General features: G+C 37.0%; 1 protein-coding gene and 1 long non-coding RNA gene across 5 annotated transcripts in view; one reads left to right on the forward strand and one right to left on the reverse strand.

Annotated features, from left to right (window-relative positions):
* Positions 1–25,124, reverse strand: part of EIF2B3 (eukaryotic translation initiation factor 2B subunit gamma) — a 147,735-nt gene that overhangs the window by 77,367 nt on the left and 45,244 nt on the right. For all 4 annotated transcript variants that reach the window (XM_037021925.2, XM_037021924.2, XM_037021926.2 and 1 more), the window contains exons 4-5: positions 10,703–10,862; positions 346–457 (exon numbers count right to left, since the gene is read on the reverse strand). In XM_037021925.2, coding sequence (XP_036877820.1) covers positions 346–457; positions 10,703–10,862 — 272 coding nt within the window. The remainder of the gene's footprint in view (positions 1–345; positions 458–10,702; positions 10,863–25,124) is intronic.
* LOC140848883 (uncharacterized) lies at positions 8,217–15,280 on the forward strand. The gene is made up of 2 exons (XR_012130146.1): positions 8,217–8,399; positions 14,116–15,280. It is a non-coding gene; the product is annotated as an uncharacterized lncRNA (long non-coding RNA).

Genomic DNA, 25,124 nt, shown 5'->3' on the forward strand with positions numbered 1-25,124 from the left:
TGGTTAAGATGGTAAATTTTATGTTGTGTGTTTACCACAATTAAAAAAAAAAGAAGTGCTATAACACTGTCAGAAAGACAGTCCTGTTCCTCATTTTCCCCACAGCTGCTCTGCCCCACGCCTATGCAGAATCTGACTCTATCTTGGCAAGAAAAGACACAGGGAAAAGCTAAGTTCATGCGGTAAAGAAAAGCCTTCATCCTATCTCATGGGAAAACATTCACATACTTTTGTCAATTTCACACAGTATAATCTAGTTTTCATTTCTTCTTTCCCATCCACTGGGTGGTTTTATTTTGTTTTAAGACAAGGAGAAGTGCCAAAAAAAAAAACCCCAGGGCTTACTTCTGTAGGATGGATCCCTTAATGACCAGCTCTTCATCCAAGTCTGCTTCATTAGCCACGAAGAGCAGCCTCTTTCCTGTGCTGTCCACTCCAATGAAGTCACGCTGTTCCACTGAATAATACAAAAGAAGGAAAATCAAACAAAACCATTTTCCAGGCCTGCATGACTAAGTCAGGAGACAGGGCACCTGCTCACAATTCTCTTAGAATCAAATACAGTATTATGTAGCACATACCAGAACATTTAAAGTACGGGCAGTCAAAATTTTTTGATATTGTTCTAAAGAATATTATTAGGTTAACTGGTGGAGTCTGAATAAGGTCTGTAGATTATAAGGTATTGTACCAATGTAATTTCCTGTTTTAAGTGACTGTACTGTTTGGGCAGGGCTGGGAGGACACACACTGATGTATTTAAAGGCAAAGGGAATCATGTCTGTAACTTATTCTCAAATAGCTCAGAAAAACAGTAACTATATGTATATAATATGTTGTATATACATATTATATATAAGAGAAAGAGAGGGAATGATAGAGCAAATGTTAATATTTGGGAAATCTGAGTAAAGGATGTATAAGTTCTTTGTATTATTCTTGTAACCGTTCTATAAATGTGAAATTATTAAAGAATAAAGAGTTAAGGAGGGGATGGAGATGTTAGTTAGTTTCATTGTGGTAAGCATTTCACAATGTCTATGTTTATCAAAACATCACATTGCATACCTTAAGTATATATGATTTGTATTTGTCAAAAATAAATAAAAATTAAAAATAAAAAGTAAAAAAAAAAAAGAGGGGCAGCTAAGACACCACTTAGCCAACTAACTGGATGAACCACAAGCCTATTGCATGGCACAGAAAGAAAGTACAAGGAATTCTTTCTCTGTGAATACTAATCTAGGTCTGCTCACTGTGAAAATGGGAGTAATGTTATTTAAGGACAGCCCCATTACTATGTATCTTAAGATGAACTTGTCTGCCTCCTCTTTGCAGACAATGGCTATTATAAAACTGAACATGGTTCACTGTTGGCTGCAGCTGCCTGTACACCCAGAACCAAGCGCATACTCATAGTCTGTTCAGCTCAGGTGCTTGAAAACATTCACTCCTTCGGACGGTCTCTGGTCATCTTATCTTAGGAAGTGTTTGAATCTGAATAAGTAGAAATACTCAGAAAAAGTTACATGTTCTTTTAAAAACTCAAGATTAGTGAACTTCAAAAAAGGGCAAAAAAAAATTCCAATTTGAAGGTAAGTGTTACAGAGAATTTCAACTCAAGTTAAATTTTGCAGAGAATTTCAAATGCCACAGAACAGCTTTGATATTTATCAATCCATCCATCACATGAAAACTTGAGACTATAAGAGTGTCTCCAAAGGTCTGATTACCAGCCAACATTTTAAAGAGAAACACAGAGATGTTGTTTTTGGATATAATTTGGAGTGCTTACCCTATCCAAGTTCTTAGGCCACAGAAACCTTGAATTACTGAATGTCCTGGGAGCAATAATTTCCAACAAGTCAATTTTTCAGCTATGTTTCACATTAGTCACATTCCCTGTACTCTCAGGCTCCCTCCTTGTATTTGCTTCTTTGCAGCAGCTACCATAGTAACTGGGGCCTCAGAATATGATACATATTATAGAAACTTGGAAAGGTTTCTTTCTGTTCTGCTCTAACAAATTGAATGACACTTTGGGAGCAGAGCAGGTAACATTAGAATGTCCATGATAAGAATAAAGACTTCAGAAATAAGGTCAAGAAATCAGTTAAAACTATGAACATTAAAAAAAACCTGTCATATTCAACTATTTATATTTTTTCTCCTTGTTTTCTACTTCTCTGATTGACCTTTTCATCTCCTCTACAGTCATTTACTTATTCATTCATTCAACTTATAATAAATATATTTGTGTACCTCCCCTGTGACAGCATTGTTTGGAGTGAGGAATTTCAACTCATTTTATGAGGTCAGCATGATACAGGTAAAGATATTATGAGATAGGAAAATTACAGGCATATTCACTGATTATATAAATACAAGGATACTAAACAAACTATTAGTGAATTGAAACTAATAATGTATACAGTAGATTTAGAAGGGTTACAAATTTGCGGCAGCTCTTCCCTTTAAGAGGTAAGGTCTAGAATGTGAAACGGTATAGCCACCATAGAAAACAGTATGGTTGTTCCTCAAAAAATTAAAAACAGAATTGCCTATGTTCCAGCAATTCCACTTCTGGGCATACCACTCAAAAGAACTGAAAGTCAGAGTCTTGAAGAGTATTTGTATGTCCATGTTCATGGCAGCATTATTCACAATAGCTCAACTATGGAAACAACCCAAGTGTCCATAGATGGATAAATAGATAAGCAAAATATAGAATATACATACAGGAAATATTATTCAGCCTAAAAAAGAGGGAAATTCTGCAATTTGTTACAACATGGATGAAATTTGAAGATATTATACTAAGTGAAATAAACCAGCGACAAAAAAACTAATACTCTATGATTCTACTTATATATGGCACTTAAGATAATAAAAAAGTAGAGTGGTGGTTACCAGGGGCTGTGAGAAGGGGCAGTGGGGAGTTATTATTTAATAGGTATAGAGTTTCAATTTTACAAGATGAAAAGAGTTAGGGAGAGGGATGGCTGCACACCATTATAAACTATTTAATACTACTGAACTGTACACTTAAAGAAGAGGGTAAATTTTGTTATGTGTATTTTGCTATAATAAAAAAGTCTGAAGAGGAAAAAACTGCTCATGGCAGGGGGAAGAGGTAAGGTCTCCAGTTATCTATCTTATCTATCTATCTATCTATCTATCTATCTATCTATCTATCTATCTATCATCTATCTATCTATCTATCTATCTATCTATCTATCTATCTATCTATCTATCTATCTATCTATCATCTATCCATCCATCCATCCATCCATCCATCCATCCATCCATCCATCCATCCATCCATCCATCCATTCATCCATCCAAGCAAAGAATATTTTGAAAAAGGAATGTATACACTCAAGGAGGGAGGTGCAGGCATGCTTCACAGGTGGGCAGCAAGTGGGGTTCAGGTTGGGTGGTTTTATAGCTGGAGTTTAAGCAGGGGTGGAATACTCATCGGGTTAGGTGGGGTTTTCTTGGAATAGGGAGGGGATTTCTGGGAAGTAGGGTGACACCCTCTTTTTGTCTTTAGACCGTCTTCCTTGGAACTGATATGGTGCCAAGGGGTGTGATATTTAGTTGCTAACAGGCGTATAATGTATTTTGAGATGAGGTCAGGGTCAATAGTCAATTTTGGCAGGTCTGGTATCTATACCCTCCCTCCCCACATCCCACAATTACAGTTTACACTGAATGTTTAGAACCCATCCTTCATATCTAGGCTGGCAACGAGCTTTGACTAACTGAGTGCAGCAGAAGTGATACAATATGAGTTCCGACTTTAGGCTTCAAGAGACACTGTAGCTTCTTCTCTTACTTTCTTAGAACCTTCTGCAGCCACCATGTAAACAAGCCTGAGATAGCTTCCTGAATAAGAGTCTAGATGGAAAGAAAAACTGAGTTGTCACACATGAGCCCCTAGACATATTAGGGAGTCCAGCTGTGGTAGGCAGGCTCTAAGAATGATAATTGCCTCCTGGTATTCACACCTCCCTGTACCCCTACTGACTTGTTTCAGTCAGTATAGGATGGCCTACTGATTTGTTTCTAACCAACAGAATGTGGCAAAAGAGATGAGATGTTACTTTCATGATTAGGTTATAGAAGTTTATAATTTCTCTCTTGCTATAAGATTGTCTCTCTGCTGGCTTTGATGAAGCAAGCTGCTATGGTAGAGAGGCCCAACTGGTAAAGAAATAAGGGCAGCCTCTGGCCAACAGCTACTTAGAAATTGAGGCTCTCAGTCCAGTAGTCCTTAGGGAACTGAAATTTTGCCAACAAACAAGTGAGGTTAGAAACAAATTTTGAGACATCAGCTCTGGATAGCACCTTGACTTCCGCCTTTTAAAAGACTCTGAATCAGAGGGCCTAGCTAAGCAGTTCAGAATTCCTGACCTGCAGTGTTTTAAGATGTTAAGTTTATGGTAATTTGTTGTGCAGCAAAAGATAACTGATACACTAATTAATATCATTTGAACAGAGATGAGTCATTTCAGTTACACTAGGCTAAAATGCCACCTATAGAATCATGAGCAAGTAAATGACTGTTTTTTTTTTATATGAAACATGGCTTTATTGTATGGACTCAAAAGCATGACATTAGTGTTATTTGCAAACCTAATATTTCTCTTTTCCTTTTTTTTCTGATATCTTTTCTTCTTCAGATTTTGACCATTGTGACTTTTTTTTGAATATTTGTTTGATTTTTATACTTGATTTATATGTGGATCCCACATTTCTCCCTTTATTATTATTATTCTTATTTTTTATTTTTAATAAAATGCTGAAGTGGTAGGTAGATGCAAGATAAAGGTAGAAAACATAGTTTAGTGTTGTAAGAGAGCAAATGTAGATGATCAGGTGTGTGCCTGTAGACTATGTGCTAATCCAAGCTAGACAAGGGCAATAAAACATCCACGGAGCAGAAGATTTCTCTCAAGACAGGGGGGGTGAAGTTCTAAGCCTCACCACTGTTGATCCCCAATTTCTCACCTGATGGCCCCCCTGCGACTGTGCCTGTCTTAGGTTGTTCCTCCCTTGAGGAATCTTACCCGTCTCTGGCTAACCAGAAATGACTGTTGTTTTAAGCCACTAAAGTTTGGGAAGGTTTTTTATGCATATAATCTAACTGATACAATGTGTAAAAGGGTAATAAGCCGTGACCAAGTTTGGTTTATCCCAGGTATACAAAAATAGTTTAAATAGAAAACTCTACAACTGTAATTCATTACAGTACCTGAGTAAAAGAGAAAAGCCATATTATGCAGAGATAATAGCCATTTGTGTCATAAAATTGTAACAGCATTAAACATTTGCACAGAGAAATGTACAGAAAAGCCCCTTGGTGAACATACTATCTGCAATAAAGCAAAATAAGTATACCATGTTCACACTGAATCTGAAAAACAAGGAAATCTTGAAGTTTCTAACAAGCAAAGGATGGTAAATGGAAATTGATGATCTTTACATATTATTGCCAAGTTTAAGATATATATGTATACATAGTATCACTGATATTTGATTTGTATGTTATTTTTACTGTTTGATTTATATGAGTAAAAAATTATATATGTGAGACTTTCATCAGTTCTTTCAAGATCATAGTTCTAATCCAATTTTACCCATCCGATTTCAAGTTTTTCAAAATGCCCTATAATTAGAGAGGTTATAATGAACACCTGTCTGTCTATCCTTGAAGGAAGGATATTGTGTGTTGTTTTGCTTTTTACATTTATATGGGCCTTGGTACCTGGTTCCTTGGTACTTGGCTTGGCATAACACATGCTCAGTAACTGTGTTAAACTGATTTTTCGCTTCACTCACTCAATAAGTAATATCAAGCAATGGTGGAACGATGGATGAATGCCAACAAGTTGCAGATCTTATATTTCAGTAATGGTACCCACTTTTACAGAAAAATCAATTGGGATCTGCCAGAGTTTATATAACCCATTACCCCACACAGCTTAGCTAGGATTTTGGGTCCCTCTCACAGCTCTAAATCATCCATTTTTTTTCTAAGAAGCTGATTAACTAAAAAGGCTAGAAAGCAGGGCTTGTTTGAATCACCAGAAAATGTTACATGTGGCCCTTCCAAAGAGGCTTGTCTAGACATTAGGCTGCCACTTTTAGTTTCCCTTTAGATTTACAAGAGACTATGTAAACAAAACATTTTGATATTTTGTGATTAAAGCATTACATTTTATATGAAATATAAAATTTTCCTTTAAATATATAATGTAGAATACTTGCAAAGTTATTAAATGTAATTTGTTAGGCTACAGACCAAATTACTTCCCAAAGGAGTATTTCTAAAAATGTATGTGAAAGTGGTGATGGTATTAATAGCAATTATAATTTATTAATAAGCAACTACTATGTTTCAAGGAGTAGATCACATACTTTACAAATACCTCATTTTATTTTCACAAAAAGTCCTGAAAGAATTCGGTTTCATTTTACAGCTAAAGAAAATGAAGTTCAGGACAGTTGGATAATTTGTCCAAGATCATAGTTTTTGGGCACGGAAACCCACAAAGTCTAAACTCTAGAGCCTGTGCTCTTTACAGTCATGCTCTAGCAGAAGGTATTTATCAAAAAATCTTGAAAACATTTCTAAATGTAAGTTAATAGACAATGTAGTATCAGTCTGAAAATTATTATAAACTTGATCTGTTATAATACTCACTCATGAATCCAACTACAGCTCAGATTCACATTTTTAGGATTTAAACTGCCAGGGCCTGAATGTACTTTATCTTACCTGGGGGGCTAAGAATGGCCTTTATAGGCAGGCCCCTCAACCATGCAATAATACCTACTAACTGCTTACCATGGGCCATAAGTGGCCAGGTGCTGGGGGTAAAATTAACAAAACAGATATGATTCCTGCTCTCATGCTTACAGTCCAGTAGAGGAAAGAGTAAATAAGAGAGTGGGGCTGCCATATGTGATTAAACAAAGGGATATAGTTTCATATTAAGAGGGTCAAGGAAAGCCTCTCTTAGAAAATAACTTGAAGGCTAACTGGATTTAGAGTGCATTTGTTATGGAGAGAGATGGGATGGAGAGCATTATAGGCAGAAAACAATATGTGTAAAGGCCTGCAGCAAGAAAAACAGTCCAAAAAATCCAACATGAATTTGATCCCGCCCTCCTCAGTATCTACATCAACTACAAATCTTCTGAGAAGAAAGTGGCAAGGCAGCAAAAATACCTCCTGAAATATCTAGGCATTGGCCAATTTCCTATAATCCAGTAAGACCACCACTGGGAAAACTGGACCCAGGGGATCCAAACTATTAAACCATATCTGGGAAAGAGGGGACTGCTGGCTGTTCTGGCACATAACAATAGCTAAGAGTCAGACCAAATATACAATCTGAGAAATTTAGGATTCTTTTAAAAAATGCTTATCATTGAAATGTATAGCATTCTATGGAAGGAATTCAACACAGTTATTTAGGTGAAACTTAGCCTTCAAATAAAATAAAATACAGATACTGACGAGTTCAAATTTCATTTTAAGAATGAAAAATCTTTCTAAAACGCAAATCTGATTATGACATTTTAAAATTCCTCAACAATTCCCCAGTTTTGGGGATAAAGTTCAAACTCTTTACTCTGATCCCTGTATCCTCTCTAGTCCCATTTCCTGCTTCCCTGCCCTCCACACTTACACTCCAGCTAAATAGTAAGTGGCCAGTATATATCATGCCTTTTCAAAGAGGATAGATGAAGCAGCTTAAAGGAACTTCCACTGGCTAAGCTGTGACAATTTATGCATCAAAACATTTTGAAATGGAAGGGTAGACAGACAATAAATACAACTGTGAAAAGCTATCCATTTATAATGACACTTAAGAGATAAAAGCTAATATGAAATGTACTAAAAGTTCCAGTACCAAGAAGAGTAACTATAATAGGGTATTTGATTTTTTTATTTTGGTATCATTAATATACACTTACATGAGCAACATTGTGGTTACTAGATTCCCTTCATTATCAAGTCCCCACAGCACATCCAATATTACAGTCACTGTTCATCAGCATAATAAGATGCTATAGAATCACTACTTGTCTTCTCTGTGCTAAGTTGCCTTCCCCATGCCCCACCCCCCAACATTATGTGTGCTAATCATAATGCCCCTTTTCCCCCCTTATCCCTCCCTTCCCACCCATCCTCCCCAGTCCCTTTCCCTTTGGTAACTGTTAGTCCATTCTTGGGTTCTGTGAGTCTGCTGCTGTTTTGTTCCTTCAGTTTTTCCTTTGTTCTTATACTCCACAGATGAGTGAAGTCATTTGATACTTGTCTTTCTCTGCCTGGCTTATTTCACTGAGCATAATACCCTCTAGCTCCATCCATGCTGCTGCAAATGGTAGGTTTGTTTTCTTCTTATGGCTGAATAATATTCCATTGTGTATATGTACCACATCTTCTTTATCTATTCATCTACTGATGGACACTTAGGTTGCTTCCATTTCTTGGCTATTGTAAATAGTGCTGTGATAAACACAGGGGTGCATATGTCTTTTTGAAACTGGACTCCTGCATTCTTAGGGTAAATTCCTAGGAGTGGAATTCCTGGGTCAAATGGTATTTCTATTGTGAGCTTTTTGAGGAACCTCCCTACTGCTTTCCACAATGGTTGAACTAATTTACATTCCCACTAGCAGTGTAGGAGGGTTCCCCTTTCTCCACATCCTCGCCAGCATTTGTTGTTGTTTGTTTTTTGGATGGTGGCCATCCTTACTGGTATGAGGTGATATCTCATTGTGGTTTTAATTTGCATTTCTCTGATGATTAGTGATGTGGAGCATCTTTTCATGTGCCTATTGGCCATCTGAATTTCTTTGGAGAAGTGTCTGTTCATATCGTCTGCCCACCTTTTAATTGGATTATTTGCTTTTTGTTTGTTGAGGTGCATGAGCTCTTTGTATATTTTGGATATCAACTCCTTATTGGATATGTTATTTATGAATATATTCTCCCATACTGTAGGATGCCTTTTTGTTCTACTGATGGTGTCCATTGCTGTACAGAAGCTTTTTAGTTTAATATAGTCCCACTTGTTCATTTTTGCTTTTGTTTCCCTTGCCCGTGGAGATATGTTCATGAAGAAGTTGTTCATGTTTATATTCAAGAGAGTTTTGCCTACATTTTCTTCTAAGAGTTTTATGGTTTCATTACTTACATTCAGGTCTTTGATCCATTTTGAGTTTACTTTTGTGTATGGAGTTAAACAATAATCCAGTTTCATTCTCTTGCATGTAGCTGTCCAGTTTTGCCAATACCAGTTGCTGAAGAGGCTGTCATTTCCCCATTGTATATCCATGGCTCCTTTATCGTATATTGACCATATATGCTTGGGTTAATATCTGGACTCTCAGGGTATTTGATTTTTAAAATTCTTTTAAACAGAGGAGTATGAAAAAAGGTACAAAAACATTCATATTTATAAAATATACATCTGTTTATAAAGTCTGGATATATAGTTGTTTCTGTCTGAAGGTAGCAAAGGTCTGAATACAGTAAGCAAATCAGACCCTGCAAAAGCAGAAACTATGTCAAGAATAAAAGGACTGATTATAGGAGATCATTCATAATAATAAGGTAGAAAGAGGATCCAATAATTAATCTGCACCAGTAATCATCTGAACACAAAAAGCAACTACAATGAAATTTCAATGATGTAATCCAAAATTATAAGTTCACCAAATGCCCTAAAGAAGAGGGCTGTAAATACAAACTAGATTATTAAAATCTTAGGAATGGAAACTCTAGGAATGGCTGTATAAATAATAGTAAGATACTAATAAGCCATACATAGCTTCTAATAATTTAACAGACTATATATCAATATATTATAAAGACAGGACAACGGGTTGCATAATGTTGGCTAAGCAAAGCATAAAGAACACATCATTCCAGGAAAAACTAAAACCTATATAAAAGGTGTGATCTTATAAAACTTTTTGGTTATATATTCAGTCATTAAAAGTAGCCCTGTCACAGAATCAGCTCAGGTTTGAAATACTCTGGGAAAAGCAACTCTGGGAAAAACAATGCCTTAACCAAAAATCAACAACAGGTCAGGAATCCAAATTCTATAACCTTTGCTGAACTGGAGTATTAGTCCTTGTTTTTTCTGATAGGATTACTATAATCTCTGAAGATTAAAAAATAAAAATAACCTACTACTAAAAGCCTAGGAAAATAATCAAGGATAAGTATGTTGCAATCCTAGGCAGACAAGCACAGTTAATGACTATCTTGTTCATTGGATTTTTAGGGTGGTTGGAGTATTCAAAAGAATCAACCATACTACATTTTTAATAGTAATTTTAATCACTTAAAGGTATCTAACTAAATTTGTAATCAAATGTTAAAATGTTAACATTTTAGATTTTTTTGTTTCGTAGATACATAGTTATTTGAGCCTTAAACACAATGCAGTTTTGAGTGCTCCTCTCTACATACAAAAGCCTTAGACATTACAGAATCCAATAATTATAAGCCTCCTAAGTCAGAGACTGTGTCTCATCTGACTTTGTAATCAACTCCTAGCATAATGCTTGTAGTGCAGTCAGTTCTCAGTGTTTCTGAAATGAAAGCATGAATGATGATAAGAATTATAAAAGCCCAAAAGACAAATAAATCAAACTCCAGTCTCCCTCTCACCTGTTTTTTTTTTCCCCTTTTGACCTGGAACCTGTTCTAAGCTATCTTGGCCTTTTCTCATTAACATGGCGAGTGATGCATCATAGGCTCTGAACAGGTCCACAACTTCATGTAAGGCAACATCTGTTATCAGATCACAGCTCAGGACCAGTACATCTGTCTGTTAAATGGAGAAGAGGAAAGTCAGTATCACAAAGGACAATGGATCACATAAATCATCCATACAAACTTGCAATGGATTAGAAGCAGAGACAAACTGGACATTTATTTTCAAACCTTTTTTATAGCATGAGAATAAGTAAAATAAATGGGGTTGTTCTAACTGAACTGTGCTGGGGAGGGTCTAAAATATCTACCTCCCCTGTATGTGTCTTACTGCTGCTGTCCCTGAGGTACCTGTGGAATCTTGGGCTCTTAGGAACAGAATCTGAAAACTGACATATTGTTTATTTCCATGGCTATGAAATTAAATTATCTTAAATTTATATATTCCTTTGCAGTTTGAAAAGCATTTTCATAGTTTGAGGATTCAATAATGGTTATGAAATACTACAAAGCTGTCACTTTGCTACAACTCTAGGGAATAACAGGATGAATATAATGTAATGTCCCATTCTTGGGAAATCAATCTAACTAGTAAACAATTATAATACAACCTCAGGTTGGAATAAAAGCACTCATTTAATCCTTATAGTAATACCATGGGGATGGGGTTGTTACTATTATTAGTTCTTATTTTTATGGACAAGAAATATGAGGCCTAATTACCACAGTACCTGGCACATCACAAGTGTTTAGTAATTGCTTGATGAATCAATGAATAAATCAGTGAAGAAAAAAAAGATTTTTTCATGTGGTGGGTTTTCTGATGCAATTCTGGTAATTCAGATTATTTATAATAATAAGTAATAATGGTAATTAATGTTTACTGAATGCTTAGTATTGGCCAGGAAATGTGATAATACCATGCATCACCTCAATCTTCAGCAAGCACTATTATTATTTGCATTTTACAGACAAAGAAACAGGTTTAAAGTAGTTATGTAACTAAGATCTAACAAATAGGAATGACTATTCATATAATGTGCATATAAGAGAGGTTAAAGAAATATAGCTTTGCTAGTTTGATGACTCATTTAAAGGAGGTTCTAGTCCACAGTACTGGTTAGCAAACAGACACAAATTTAGACCTTAGACAGATACTCTAAATTTTGGTCTGTCTAGTACCTAATAATGTGGGTACTAGATATCAACTAGAGTATCATATTTTAAGAATAACCGTGATAAACTAAAAGTATAAATAAGAAGATGAGCAAGATGATGATGAAAGAGCTGGAAACCATGACAGCTAAAAGGAAAAGAAAAGATTGTGTGTGAGACAGCGGGCAGGGCAAGGAGCAGGGGTAGGGTTTAAAAAAGGAAGAGATAATAGCACTCTTCAAATATTGGACAGTCTTAAGGAAGAACTAAATTTTACCTGACTAGCCCAAGAGCAAAACTAAGAAGGAATAGGTAAACCATGAGTAGAAGTATTTATGGTTTCCAAACCTATCTTTTGTCATCAAAGGTAGTCAAAAACAGTAATTTTGTAAGCTAATGTGTTTTCCATCTTAAAGTACTCTAACATAAACTGGATTATTACTTGCAATGATTTATTTATCTAACATTTATTGAGCACTTACCTAGGCTCAGCCAGATCCTGTGCTGCAATATGGAGGAAACTTGGACTAGAAAGTGTTAAATATGAAGTGCTAAGAAAGGCTACTTAATATGTTTTAAACAAATTTCTACCTATACATTCTGCCATTATGTTTTATCACAAATGCAGAAAACAGAAGTATGAAAACAATCAAATGGAAAACTAGTTATTTAAATTGCAGTTAAGATGGACTAGATCAGTGCTTCTCAATAGCACACCTGCAGTTTCCCAGAGGCGCCTCGGGGAAAGCCTGGTTCCTACTGCCCTTCCTGAGCAAACCATGGCAGCTCCTCTTTTATTAATTTTATTTTCTAGGCTTTTGGTTTTTAAAATACGTTCTGCTACTTTAAAAAGTCTCAAAAACACTGGATTAAATTATCCCAGGTTTAGGAATAAAATGAACACAGGTATACCTTGGCGATACTGCAGGTTCAGACCCAGACCACAGCAATAAAGTGAATCAAATAATTTCTTTGGTTTCCCAGTGCAGATAAAAGTTATGTTTATCCTATACTGTAGTCTATTAATTATGCAATAACATTATATCTAAAAAACAATGTACATACCTTAATTAAAAAATATTTATTGCTAAAAAATGCTAACCATCATATAAGCCTTTAGTGAGTCATAATCATTGATCACAAATCACAATAAACATAGTAATAATCAAAAAGTTTGAAATATTCTAAGAATTTCCAAAATGTGACACAGAGAGAAGTGAGCAAGTGCTGTTGGAAAATGGTGCTGACAGACTTCTTTGACACAAGCTTGCCACAAACCTTCAAGATGTAAAAAATCCAGTATTTGCAAAGTACAATAGAGTGAAGCACAATAAAATGAGGGTATGCCTGTTATGGAAGACATGGAAATTTCTGTAAGTGATTACAGTTTCTAAGATTTTAACTTAAAATCAAGAATCCTGCCTTGGGTAGGAAAATGGATGACTTCAACTCACATTCTACTACAGCAAAGAATCATGTTTGCTCAGAATAGTGAGGCACAAACATCAGAATGTCTTATCTTATTGCCTGAAATTTCTTATTCTGAATATAAAGCCTGTACCATAACTGTCATTTATTTTTCTACATATATTAATTATTTATAGCCTAAACAATTCCTTTTGAAGGCCTCATAAGGTTAAAAAGTTCAAATTTGGATTTTGTTCTACTCTGCTTATGGTTCTCTTAATGCCTTAACTCTGGGCTAAAAAAAAAAGTCCCTATAAACATCTTTTTAGGAAAAAAATTCCTCAGCTCACCATCCAGGAACCACCAAACATCAACAAATAGCCCACATTCATGCAAGCTAAGGAAGAAATAGCATGCAGAATCCTACTTATAACAATGTTTAGAAAGCCAGGGAGCATGAGCCATCACTAAAGATGTCGCTACAGCAGCACAGAAGTCCCATTTCATTATAGTGAAAATGACAGCTGAGAAAAAAAAATGTCCTTTCTATTTTTCTAAGTTTCTCTAATGAGATGACTGACTTTTACAAGCTGGCTGTTCTACAATAAAGTGAATTATCAAGTGTACTCCAAAGTGAAGAAAATGACCCAAATGCAGATGCTTCTGAAGTGGTGACAAAGTTGTCTTGGAAAATAAATGCTGTTATCATTCAATATCTGCAAAAAGAAATCTATCAGTATAGAATGTCTAACAAGTCCTGCATAATTGTGAACAGTCTGCAGCCTCATTTTTCTTTTTCCTTTTAGATGACTTTTTGCCAAACTGAATGCAAAATCCCCAAGGAGCACAAGAAACAGACTCCCCCCAGTGTCTGGTTGCCATCTGTTCTCAGTGTGAAAAGAAAGGAGTCAGTATGAAAGGGCAGGTCCTGAGCTACAGATGGAGGTGCTATTCCATGAGGCCCTCTCTGCTTCTGTTCCAGAGAATGCAGCAAGTAACACTCCCCGAGACAAACACAGCCCCACCCTCTTTCCTACTCTACCACTTTCAGAGTAAAGTCTTTGCAGTCTGATCAATGTACTTTGTTTCCAAAGCTGGATATCTTGGAAGAAGAAACAAAAGTCTAAAAAGGAAAACTAAATCGTCCTCACATCTTCATACTACTGTTTTTCTTTACATTTTTATATATGCTATAATATGAAGGAAACAAATGACTATTTTTTTTGGGGGGGAGCCGCCGTCGCTGAGGGGAGGAGGCGGGCACTGCACAGCCTCAGAGGGGCACAGCCACTGGTTCCGAGTCACCCTCGCAAAGAGGAAGAAAACCACAGCTGCTGTTCAGAGGCTTTCACTCAGCACCTGTTAAAGGGATCCCCACGGCCTCCTCAATCCCTTTCTATTGTATCACCCTCTTCCCTCTGCTCTGTCAAATGACTATGTTTTGATTGTCATTTTTAAAAATGTAAATTCCATTCTAGAAATGCAAATGTTCTTTTACTAACTGGGCCCAGAAAGAAAAAGTGGAAAAACTGTTAAAAACCAGAAGCTTTTCTGATCATGTATGACCACAAACCATGAATAAACATGGACTATTTGGACTGTGAAGCAACTGTGTATCTGAAATGCAATTAACTTGAAATTTCCCTGAACTGCCTCATGTTTGAGGGACCAACCTCAGCTGCCTCATGTTTGAGGGACCAGTTCTTTCCTAACAACAGTATGCCTCTTCTGAAGAGATCAACTGGAATCTCCACAAGCCTATCTCACTATTCTAACAGTCCTCAGTATGTATTATCCCAAGCCTCTTCCTCTAAAGGAGAGGGAAGGGCCCCCACCAGTAAGATGGCAAACTTCCGGCTTCTCTTGGGGGGGGGGAGGGTCCTCGGTTCCCGCCGGCGCCACCTGAAGCCCAATCACCTCTCGCCCCCCCTCCCAATCCCAGCACCTAGCCCCGTAGACGTGACACCTCAATCAATTCATGCCCCTTCCTATATAACCCAGCACCTTTCCCTAATAAAGCAGAATTCTCCGGTGAATTGCTGCTGTGTGTCGCTCCTTTCCTTTCAGAGAGGGCAATGTCAAGGCAAAAGCACAGCTCTAAAGGACATCAAATGTGTGTACTTTTGACAACAAAGTCTTCAAGGGAAGGCGAAGACAGAACTTTAATGTTTGGGGAAAAATCAAGACACCAGGAATTCAAAGCCCAAACTGCTGCCAGTTAATTTTGGCTAAAACAAACAAATTACGCTCAAAAAACCCAATTACCAAGCCCTGGCAAAACCTAGAAATCCCTCATTACAAGAACATTTTCAATCAGCAGCTGTTCCATGACAGATTGTTACAAATAACACAATCTGGCAAACAATTTCCTATGGCAAGGAAAAAGAAAACATACTTATTCCCTGGAAAAAAAAACTGTTAGGGCAAGGTAACAACTACGCTTTTCCCCACCCAGCTCTTCCACAAACAATGGCTACAATCCAAGTCACTATGCTGTGCTCCACCCCTGCCCATATGGAACTAATGAATTCAGCTATTGGGTGTGACAATGAATAGTCAAAATTTACATTTCCTTATGTGGTCCAATCCCAATTCAATCCGCAAGAGTAGTTTGGTGCTTTAATAAACACCAACGGCTAACTGCAATGAAGACCTCACTGTGTTTAATTTCAGTTGAAAATGCTTGTTGAAAATTCCTTGTCTGCAGTCCCAAAGTGCGTGGCAAAGGAATAACTGCCACTTTGTTTTTACCGAAGTTGGGGCAGTAAGTGCAGGAAGGAATGACCGATTCAATCTCATAGTAAGAAATGTGACCATCTGCAGGCTCTAGAGCTAAACATCCTTCCTGTGTTCCTCAGCTTAATCACAGCGTCACCACGATCCCGGATCTAAGGCAGAAATCTAGCCATCATCTAGGACTAAAGTCCTCCCTCTCCTGCCCAGGCCCCACCTAACATCTCACTAGTCCTATTTTTTCACGAACTGCACAACCTTAGTTCCAGCCTCAAAGTATTTTTCCAGTCTCTTAAGTTGTCTCTCTCACTTGTTTTCTTCTGTTCTAATACATATTTTCCCCTGCTTATTTCATTTCCTTGCTTAAAGACATCCTATGATAGTGTTCTCCAAACATAAAATATGTAACACTTACATATTTATTTCCATTTACTTTTTAAATTTACTTAAAAATACATGAATCACTACAAATGATATAATATGCTCTTTATATAACATATACAAAAATAGGTATTTTTTAAAAAAGACATAAAATTAAAAGAACTAGACATTCTAACATTTTCCTGTGGTACTCCATCATGCACACACACCCCTGGCTTTGAGAACATCCCATTTTGGAGATCACTGCTCTACAGGACTGAGTTCAAATTCCTTAGCATGATATTAAGGGACTTCAAAATGTGACTCCACCTACCTAATTGAGCCTTCTCTCCACAGTTCCCCCTCCACATCATAGATAATGATGATTTGTTAGAGTACACTGCCAAAATTGCATTCCTTATTCTCTTTTCTCATCCCACTACACATTCACCCATCAAGGTTCAGGTCTTGTCGCAGTTATAAGGCACACAGCCAAATATATTATCTACTTTAGAGATGAAGTCTTTTCTGATCCACTACAGACCTTAAATCACTAAATTGGATTACATGTTTTTGTTTTTTCTCCCCCATTTAGACTTTGAGTGTTATAAGGAGCTCCTTTATCTTTGTACCTCCAGCATTCAACCTAGTGCTGGGCAAAGAAGCATCAGTAATGTTAGCACGCTTCCTGTGGCCTTTTCCTTGTTTAAATTTTAATCAAAGATTAAACCATCCAATTTCAGATGTTTAGAAATGGCATACTTTGTACCAGAGCTGAGTGTTCCCTTTGACTCTGCAGCTGCCTAAAGCAATGAGGTCGGGAATGAACCTGCTGCCTCCAAAGAAGAGAAAGGCAGAGATTTCTGAAAGGAAAGAAGTCAGATACAGCTGTCCTGGAGGGCATGGCAGGAGGGTGATATGCTAGATTTATAATTTTAAAATGCAGACTTAGTATTTATAGTTCTAATATTTATAGTTAATTTTCCTTCTCATAGGAAAGTTTCCTATTCAGGTTTGGAAAAAACAGAGGAATTCTATTCATCTTTCCTGTGTGAAGCTAAGAACTGAGAGTGCGTTAAAATGCTAGTCATTTCTCTTCCAGGATTTAGATACCTGCAGTTTTATTTTAATCTCCAAATGCACTGATATTAGAAAAAACAAATGCTTTTTTGTCCTCTCAAACCAAACCTTCACTTGGAAATAATTCATTATTCTGAACTTACATTAAATATCTCATTCTTTTTCTTCAGTCAGACACAAATACTCCAAAGGATAAAAAATATTGCTGCATTTTTAAAAAGACCATTAAACATGCTCTTACATTTGCATTACATATTTTCTGCCTATAGCTTGAATTTTAATTTTATCCTGAAGTATGACATAGGAAATATTGTTCAGTTTACTTGAAAACCAGAAAGCTTGAGAGAAGGTCAGCAGAGGATGGTTAGTGGCTGTGATAAAGGGGAGTTTATAATATTATGAGAAAATGAAAACTAAAAAAAAAAAAAGAAAAACTAAAATCAGGGTTTTGTCAGCCCCCAAAAAAACAATTTCTAAGATAAGATATATATATTTTTCCTATTAATTCCATATGTGACTTTGAATAAGTCACTCCCTCTTTAGGCCTCAGTTTCCTCATCTATAAGGTGAGAGGACTACACCATCTCTGAAGTCCTTTATGGTATAAAGTTGTATGATTACAAGGGTCAGGCTACACTCAATTCTTTATCTAGAGCTACACTCTGGGTTTGGAGGCATTAAAATAATGGTGGTGATCTTAAAGTCCTGAGTTTCTCATCCACTTTGGGAACCATCATGCAAGATCAAATCAGGTTGTGTATAATTTTGATGCTTAACACATTTAATTAAACTAGAATTTTTTTGAAAGTAATAATCCCTGTATGGCGTATATGGCAATTCTCAGTTAATCAGAGAAGTCAGCCACAAAAACCATCCTGAATATGTTACTACCGAAGTTCATTCATTAAAGGATGTGTCTTTCAGTATCTTTTCAGCAACAGCCTGAGTAATCACATACTTTTAGGGTTCCAATCCATAAAAATAAAAGCAAATCTTACAATCATATAGTACTTTACAATTTCTAAGTATGATATATAAGTTATTTTGAAATACAACCATCTTCTAGTTTTTGTATAAAATTATAGGGATGAATAAATAAAATTGTAGGTCTAAAATGTGGAACAAATGGGACTTCCCAGTGAAAAAGATGGTGGCTAGGAAGGCAAGGTGAAAACCTCCTCCCACATACACACCAAGGAAGCAACTACAGCAAATACAACTAACCCTGACAACAACCTGAAGACTGCAGAACAGACCACCCACACCTGGGGAAGAAGAGAAGACCTCACAGAAAAGGGTGAAGTGGCAGAGCCATGATGGAGCAGGACCCAAGCCTGCCCCCCATCCCAGCCCAGAGGCAAGAGGAAGAAGAATGGAGCAGGGGAGAGAATAGGCATTCAGGAACTGAGCACACCTGGCCCTAGAGATCTGCTCTGGGAATGCAAGTCCACACTGCATCAGGCTTTGGTGACTAACAGGCACTGGACATCAGGGAGAGATAGAGCACCCTGGGGAGCTGAGACTGCTGTCATTTGTGGAGTGACACCTGTTGGTCCTGCTGAGACCCAACTTAGAGGTTACAGTTTGAAAGATTTATTAGCAGCAGGAAAGGGGTCAGAGGGGTAGGGGTTGGAGTTCTCTCTGCAGAAGAGAGGGCAGGTATATGAAGCTTCCCCAGCTTTCCCTCAGCCCAACTTGTTGGGCGCTCGTGGGAGCCCCAGAACTCCATTTTCCCAGGCACTTCTCTTCATACCCACCTGCCTGGCAGGCTTAGCCCAGCAGTGGTCAGATTTTGCTGCCTGGCAGGCGGAGGGAGGCTTTCCCAGATTTCCCAGCCCTCTCTCAGCCCAACTGGGGAGTAGCCTGAGGGAGCCAGCTCCAAACAGTCCTTCCTCCTTGCTGGCAGATTAGCCCTGTGCCACACTCCGCTGTGTACCTGGCTCCACCTACCCCATCAGCCCAGCAGCACTGCCATCAATGCAGGGCAGGCAGAGGGTGGTGTGCCCACAACAGTCCCAGCAGTAGCCCTGCTCTATAGCTCATGAAAGGCCTCTGCTGACAGAGACGAACTACTGACGGCAGACAGGCAGAAACGAGGCCCCACCCACAGCCTACCAACAGCAACTATGGCTCTGGCAGAAACGAGGCCCCACCCACAGCCTACCAACAGCAACTATGGCTCTTCCAGGTCCTAGAAGCACAGAGACCCCCTAACAAAAGGAACCCCAGAAAGATAACACCAAGACATATAATAATTAAATGACAAAAATTAAGGATAAAGAGAAGTTACTGAAAGCAGCTAGAGAGAGGCAAAAAAGTACTTGTAAGGGCAATCCCATAAAGCTATCGGCAGATTTCTCAGCAGAAACTTTACAGGCCAGAAGGGAGTGCCATGAAATATTTAATATTGAAATAGAAGGACCTTCAACCAAGAATCCTCTACCCAGCAAGATTATCATTCAGAATTGAGGGAAAGATTAAAAGTTTCAGATAGACAAAGGTAAAGGAATTCACCATCACTGAACAGACCTTATAGGATATGTTAAAGGAAGTTTTGTAGATGGAAATGTTCTTAAGCCTAAATATTTTTCATCAGTGAAAATAAACTCAGTAAATGTAGTAGACCAATCACTTACTAAGCAAGTATTAAGTTCAAAAAAAAGTTGTAAAATCAACTATGCACAAAATCAGTCAAGAGATACACAAAAAGTACAAATTATGACATCTAATATGTAAAGTGTGGAGGAAGAAGAAAAATAAAAAAGAAGTACTTTTAGACTGTGTTTAAAATAGAGTGACCAAATATAGATTGTTATATATTTAGGAAACTATCTGTGAACCTATGGTAACTACAAGGCTAAAGCTTGTAACAGATACACAGAAAATTCAAAAGAAGAAATCCAGATGGACTGTAATGGGGTATGTGGTGGGGACTTGATGACAGGGGGAGTCTAGTAACCATAATGTCGCTCATGTAATTGTAGATTAATGATACCAAAATATAAAAAGAGAGAGAGAGAGAAAAAGAAAGAAGAAATCCAATCACAACACTAAAGAAAACCATCAAATAAAAAGATAAGAGTATGAGTGGAAGAAAGAATCAGAGAGGAACTACAAAAATATCCAGAAAACAATTAATAAAATGGCAATAAGTATATACTATCAAAAACTACCTTCAATGTATATGGACTGAATGCACCAATCAAAAGACATAGGGTGGCAGACGGATAAAGAAACAAGACCTATCTATATGCTGCCTACAAGAGACTCATTTCAGACCTAAAGACATACAAAGACTGAAAATGAAGGGATGGAAAAGATATTTCATGCAAATAATAGGGAGAAAAAAGCAAGAGTAGCAGTATTTGTATCAGACAAAATAGATTTCAAAACAAAGAAAGTAACAAGAGACAAGGACATTACATAATGATAAAGAAATTAGTCCAACTAGAGAATATAACAATTATAAATATCTATGCACCCAACATAGGAGCAGCTAAATATGTAAAACAAATACTAACAAAACTAAAGGGAGAAATAGACTGCAGCTCAATTATATTAGGGGACTTTAACACACCACTTAGATCGATGGACAGATCAACTAGACAGAAAATAAATAAGGAAACAGAGGCACTGAAAAACATACTAGATCAGAGAGACTTAACAGATACCTACAGAACAGTCTACCCAAAAGCAGCAGTATACACATTTTTCTCAAGGGCATACAGAATGTTCTCCAGAATAAATCACATATGAACACAAAAAGAGCCTCAATAATTTTAAAAAAGATTGAAATTGTATTAAGAATCTTTTCAGATCATAAAATTAGAAATAAATTAGAAAAAAATTACACAAAGAAAACAAAAAAATCCCACAAACACATGGAGGCTAAACAACATGCTTCTAGATAATCAATGGATCAATGAACAAATCAAAGAAACCAAGCAACACATGGAGACAAGTGAAAAAAAAATACAACAGCTCAAAATACATGGGATTCTGCAGAAGTGGTTCTACAAGGGAAGTACACAGCAATACAGGCCTACCTCAACAAACAAGACCAATTGCAAATAAACAGTCTAAATTTACAATGAAAGACACTAGAAAAAGAAGAATAAATGAAACCCAAAGTTAGTAGAAAGAGACATATAATAAAAATAAAATAGAGAAGAAAAAAATCAATGAAACCAAGAGCTGGTTCTCTGAGAAGATGACCAAAATAGACAACCCCCTAACAAGACATATCAAGAAAAAAGAGAGGACAAAACAAAATCACAAACAAAAGAGAAATAGTTATAACTGATACCACAGAAATAAATTATTAATAAAAATAAATAAATAAAAATTATTAGAGAATTCTATGAAAAATTATATGCCAATAAATTGACAACCTAGAAGAAATGGACAAATTCCTAGAAAAGTACAACCTTCCAAGACTGACTGAGGAAACAGGAAATCTGAACAGACCTATTGCCAGTAATGAAATAGAACTGCTAATAAAAAAACTCCCAACAAACAAAATTCTAGGACCAGATAGCTTCACAGCTGAATTCTACTAAACATTTAAAGAAGAGCTGATACCCTTCCTTCTTAAAGTATTCCAAAAAGGGGGGGGTGATACTTCCAAACTCATTCTGAGGCCAGCATCACTCTAATGCCAAAACTACACAAACACTACAAAAAGAAAAAAAGAAAATTATAGACCAATAATAACTCTGAACACAGATGCAAAAATCCTCAACAAAATATTAGCAAACCAGATTCAAGAACACATCAAAAGGATCATCACAACCAAATGGGATTTATTCCAGGGATGCAAGAATGGCACAATATTCATAAATCAATGTGATATGTATCACATTAACAAAAAGGAAGATGAAAACCATATGATCTTCTCAAAAGATGTTGAAAAAGCACTTAACAAAATTCAATATCCCATTCATGATAATAACTCTCAACAAAATGGATCTAGAGGAATATGCCTCAATATAAACCATACATGACAAACCCACAGCTAATACCATACTCAATGGTGAAAAGCTCAAAGCTTCTTGTCTAAGATCAGGAACAAGACAAGGATGTTCACTTTTACCACTTATTCAACAGAGTACTGGAAGTCCCAGCCATGGCGATCAGACAAGAAAAAAAGATAAAAAGCATCCAAATTGGAAAAGAAGTAAAACTGTCATTATTTGCAAATGCATGGAAATATGTATATAAAACCCTAAAGACTCCACCAAAAACTATTGGAATGAATAAATGGATTCAGCAAAACTGCAGAATACAAAATCAATATATGGAAATCTGTTGCATTCCTATATACTAACAACAGAGTAGCAGAAAGAGAAATCAGGAAAACAACTCCATTTATAATTGCATGAAAAAGAATAAAATACCTAGGAGTAAACCTAACCAAGGAGGTGAAAGATCTTTACTCTGAAAACTGTAAGACACTCATGAGAGAAATTAAAGAAGACACAAGTAAATGGAAATCTATAAATAAATGATCTATGAATAAATGAAAAAATGAGTATTTTATAGAGGAATTAAATGTAGGTTTGGAAGAGACTTGTAACCTCATCCAAGGTCACATAGCTAGTGAGTGATGGAAAACAAGAATTAGAATCCAGGTCTACCTGTCTTCGTGAAAGCCTGTGTTCTTTTCATTATGCCACCACGTCTCTTCAATAAACTGTAAAATAATCCTCTCTCTAGGATAATCTGCTTGGGGTAGAAAGCCAGCCATGTCAGTAAACGTAGGGCTTGATGGGAACTTGCAGATGCAAATAAAATGACACCGAGCAGCTAATGCTGTGATCCTTCTGGTCTGTAATCACTGAAGCTCATCCTTAGGCTCACACAAACATCTGTGTAAGGGGTTTGTTCCAAATGTTAACAAAGCTTACTTCCATTTATCATTCATTCACTTAACAAATATGTACTGAGCATCTTCTCTGTGACAGGCCCAGATATAGTTCTTTTCCTACAGTCTTGTGATAATTTAACAGATAATTTTAATCCTCTGTGCAGGTACAGAGAAGTGGCACCTAATCCAGTCTTAGAAAGGCAGGGAAGGCTTGTTAGAGCCGATGCTGTCTAAATTATGCGCTGAAAAAAGGTTGGATAGCTACAGCTACTTCAAATGAACTCCCTAGTCATGATGACAGAATGACTTCCTACAAATTGTACAGGTCCATTCCACTAGTCAGGCTGTTGTGTTATCTAATGATTCAGAGTAGGATAGATGGCCCTACCAAGAGCTTCCAAAAATCTAAGCCATGTGAGCTGCTTGTCAGCCAAAGGTAAGACTGTGTGATGACAGCGTGGGCTTAATTCCCAGCTATCACATTTTCCCCCTATCCTACAGCCCTTCATTCCATGAAAGTGTCCCTATTTGGACAAGAAAGAAAGTGACTTAAAGGAATCAAACTCAAGCAGAGTTTGCAAATTTTCTGGCTACCAAATGTAGTATATGCTGCAGAAATTGTATCCCACAGACCAGAGTTCCAATGAGGAGCAGTATGAGAGGGTATGAAAACACTTCAAGCTTGTTGATATGTATACTAGGTTAGTATAGTCAAGAGAAAGACTCTTGAAATTTCCTGGGAAGAAATAAAGGTTCAAAAATTCCCTCATTCAACTTGTTAACATGTTTCTCCTGGGCTTTTCACTATGCCACCAGCAGGCTCAAAGAAGGCATTATTAGGGATATTCTGAGGCCTTCCCCAGGCAACCACAGCCCACCAAAGCAGTCATAAAAAGGAAAGTTGCCACTTAAAGTCTTCAAGCAAGTTGGAACCAAGTTCTCAAATCTTCCCTTGACCAAACTGTATTCATTCTCTTCAAGCAGACAGAATCTGCCAAAAACAAATCCTTCAGCAAAATGAAAGGTTCCAGGAAAGAAAGACAGAAATCTGTAATTTGATAAAGATATCAAACACTTAATTGAAAATACCTTACACTTAGCTTTTTGAACATCTAAAAGACATACGAACATAAACACATATGCTTGATCTTTCTAATAAGCTGTCTCTAGGATGGGGAGTTCATGGCATAGTTTGTTCTTTGTTGCAGCATGTTAGCTGTTTCATAAGACATATAACAATAGTCCTTTTTTCTACATCAAAGTACTTAAAACTAAACCTCTCCTTAGTGCATTGGTATCATTACCCCTATTTTCTTGGTTGTGAAACTGAGGCAGAGGGTAAAGGAGGCTTGCCTGAGGCCAAAGAAAGATTCCTATCTAGATCAAACAGAAAATTATAAACCCTTCAATCTCTAAATTAAGCCCTGAGACCTGCAATATAAGGCAAGTACTTTAAACATATGCTGCAAAACTCTATTACAGAGTTAGTCTACTAAGGCATCTTAAATATACCTCACTTACCTGTTTTCAAAACACTTATCTAAGGAATAAGCACATTGTTTCTAAACCACAAAATGGACACAAATAGCTGGTTACCTCAGTAATCAGAAGAGCAACTAAGGTAGGCCAGGCTTAATATCCAGGGAGGCAGCCAGCTTTGCTTTGGGTGTCATCACAGACTGCATCCTCACTTCTTGCACAAGAAGAGCTAAGAGCTATTCTTGCTCAAGAAGAGACAGGCTTTGTGCTCATATGGCTCTAGACAGAACAGAAAGT

The sequence above is a fragment of the Manis javanica genome, chromosome 4 (assembly GCF_040802235.1).
Source record: "Manis javanica isolate MJ-LG chromosome 4, MJ_LKY, whole genome shotgun sequence".
In the NCBI taxonomy this organism is placed as follows: domain Eukaryota; kingdom Metazoa; phylum Chordata; class Mammalia; order Pholidota; family Manidae; genus Manis; species Manis javanica.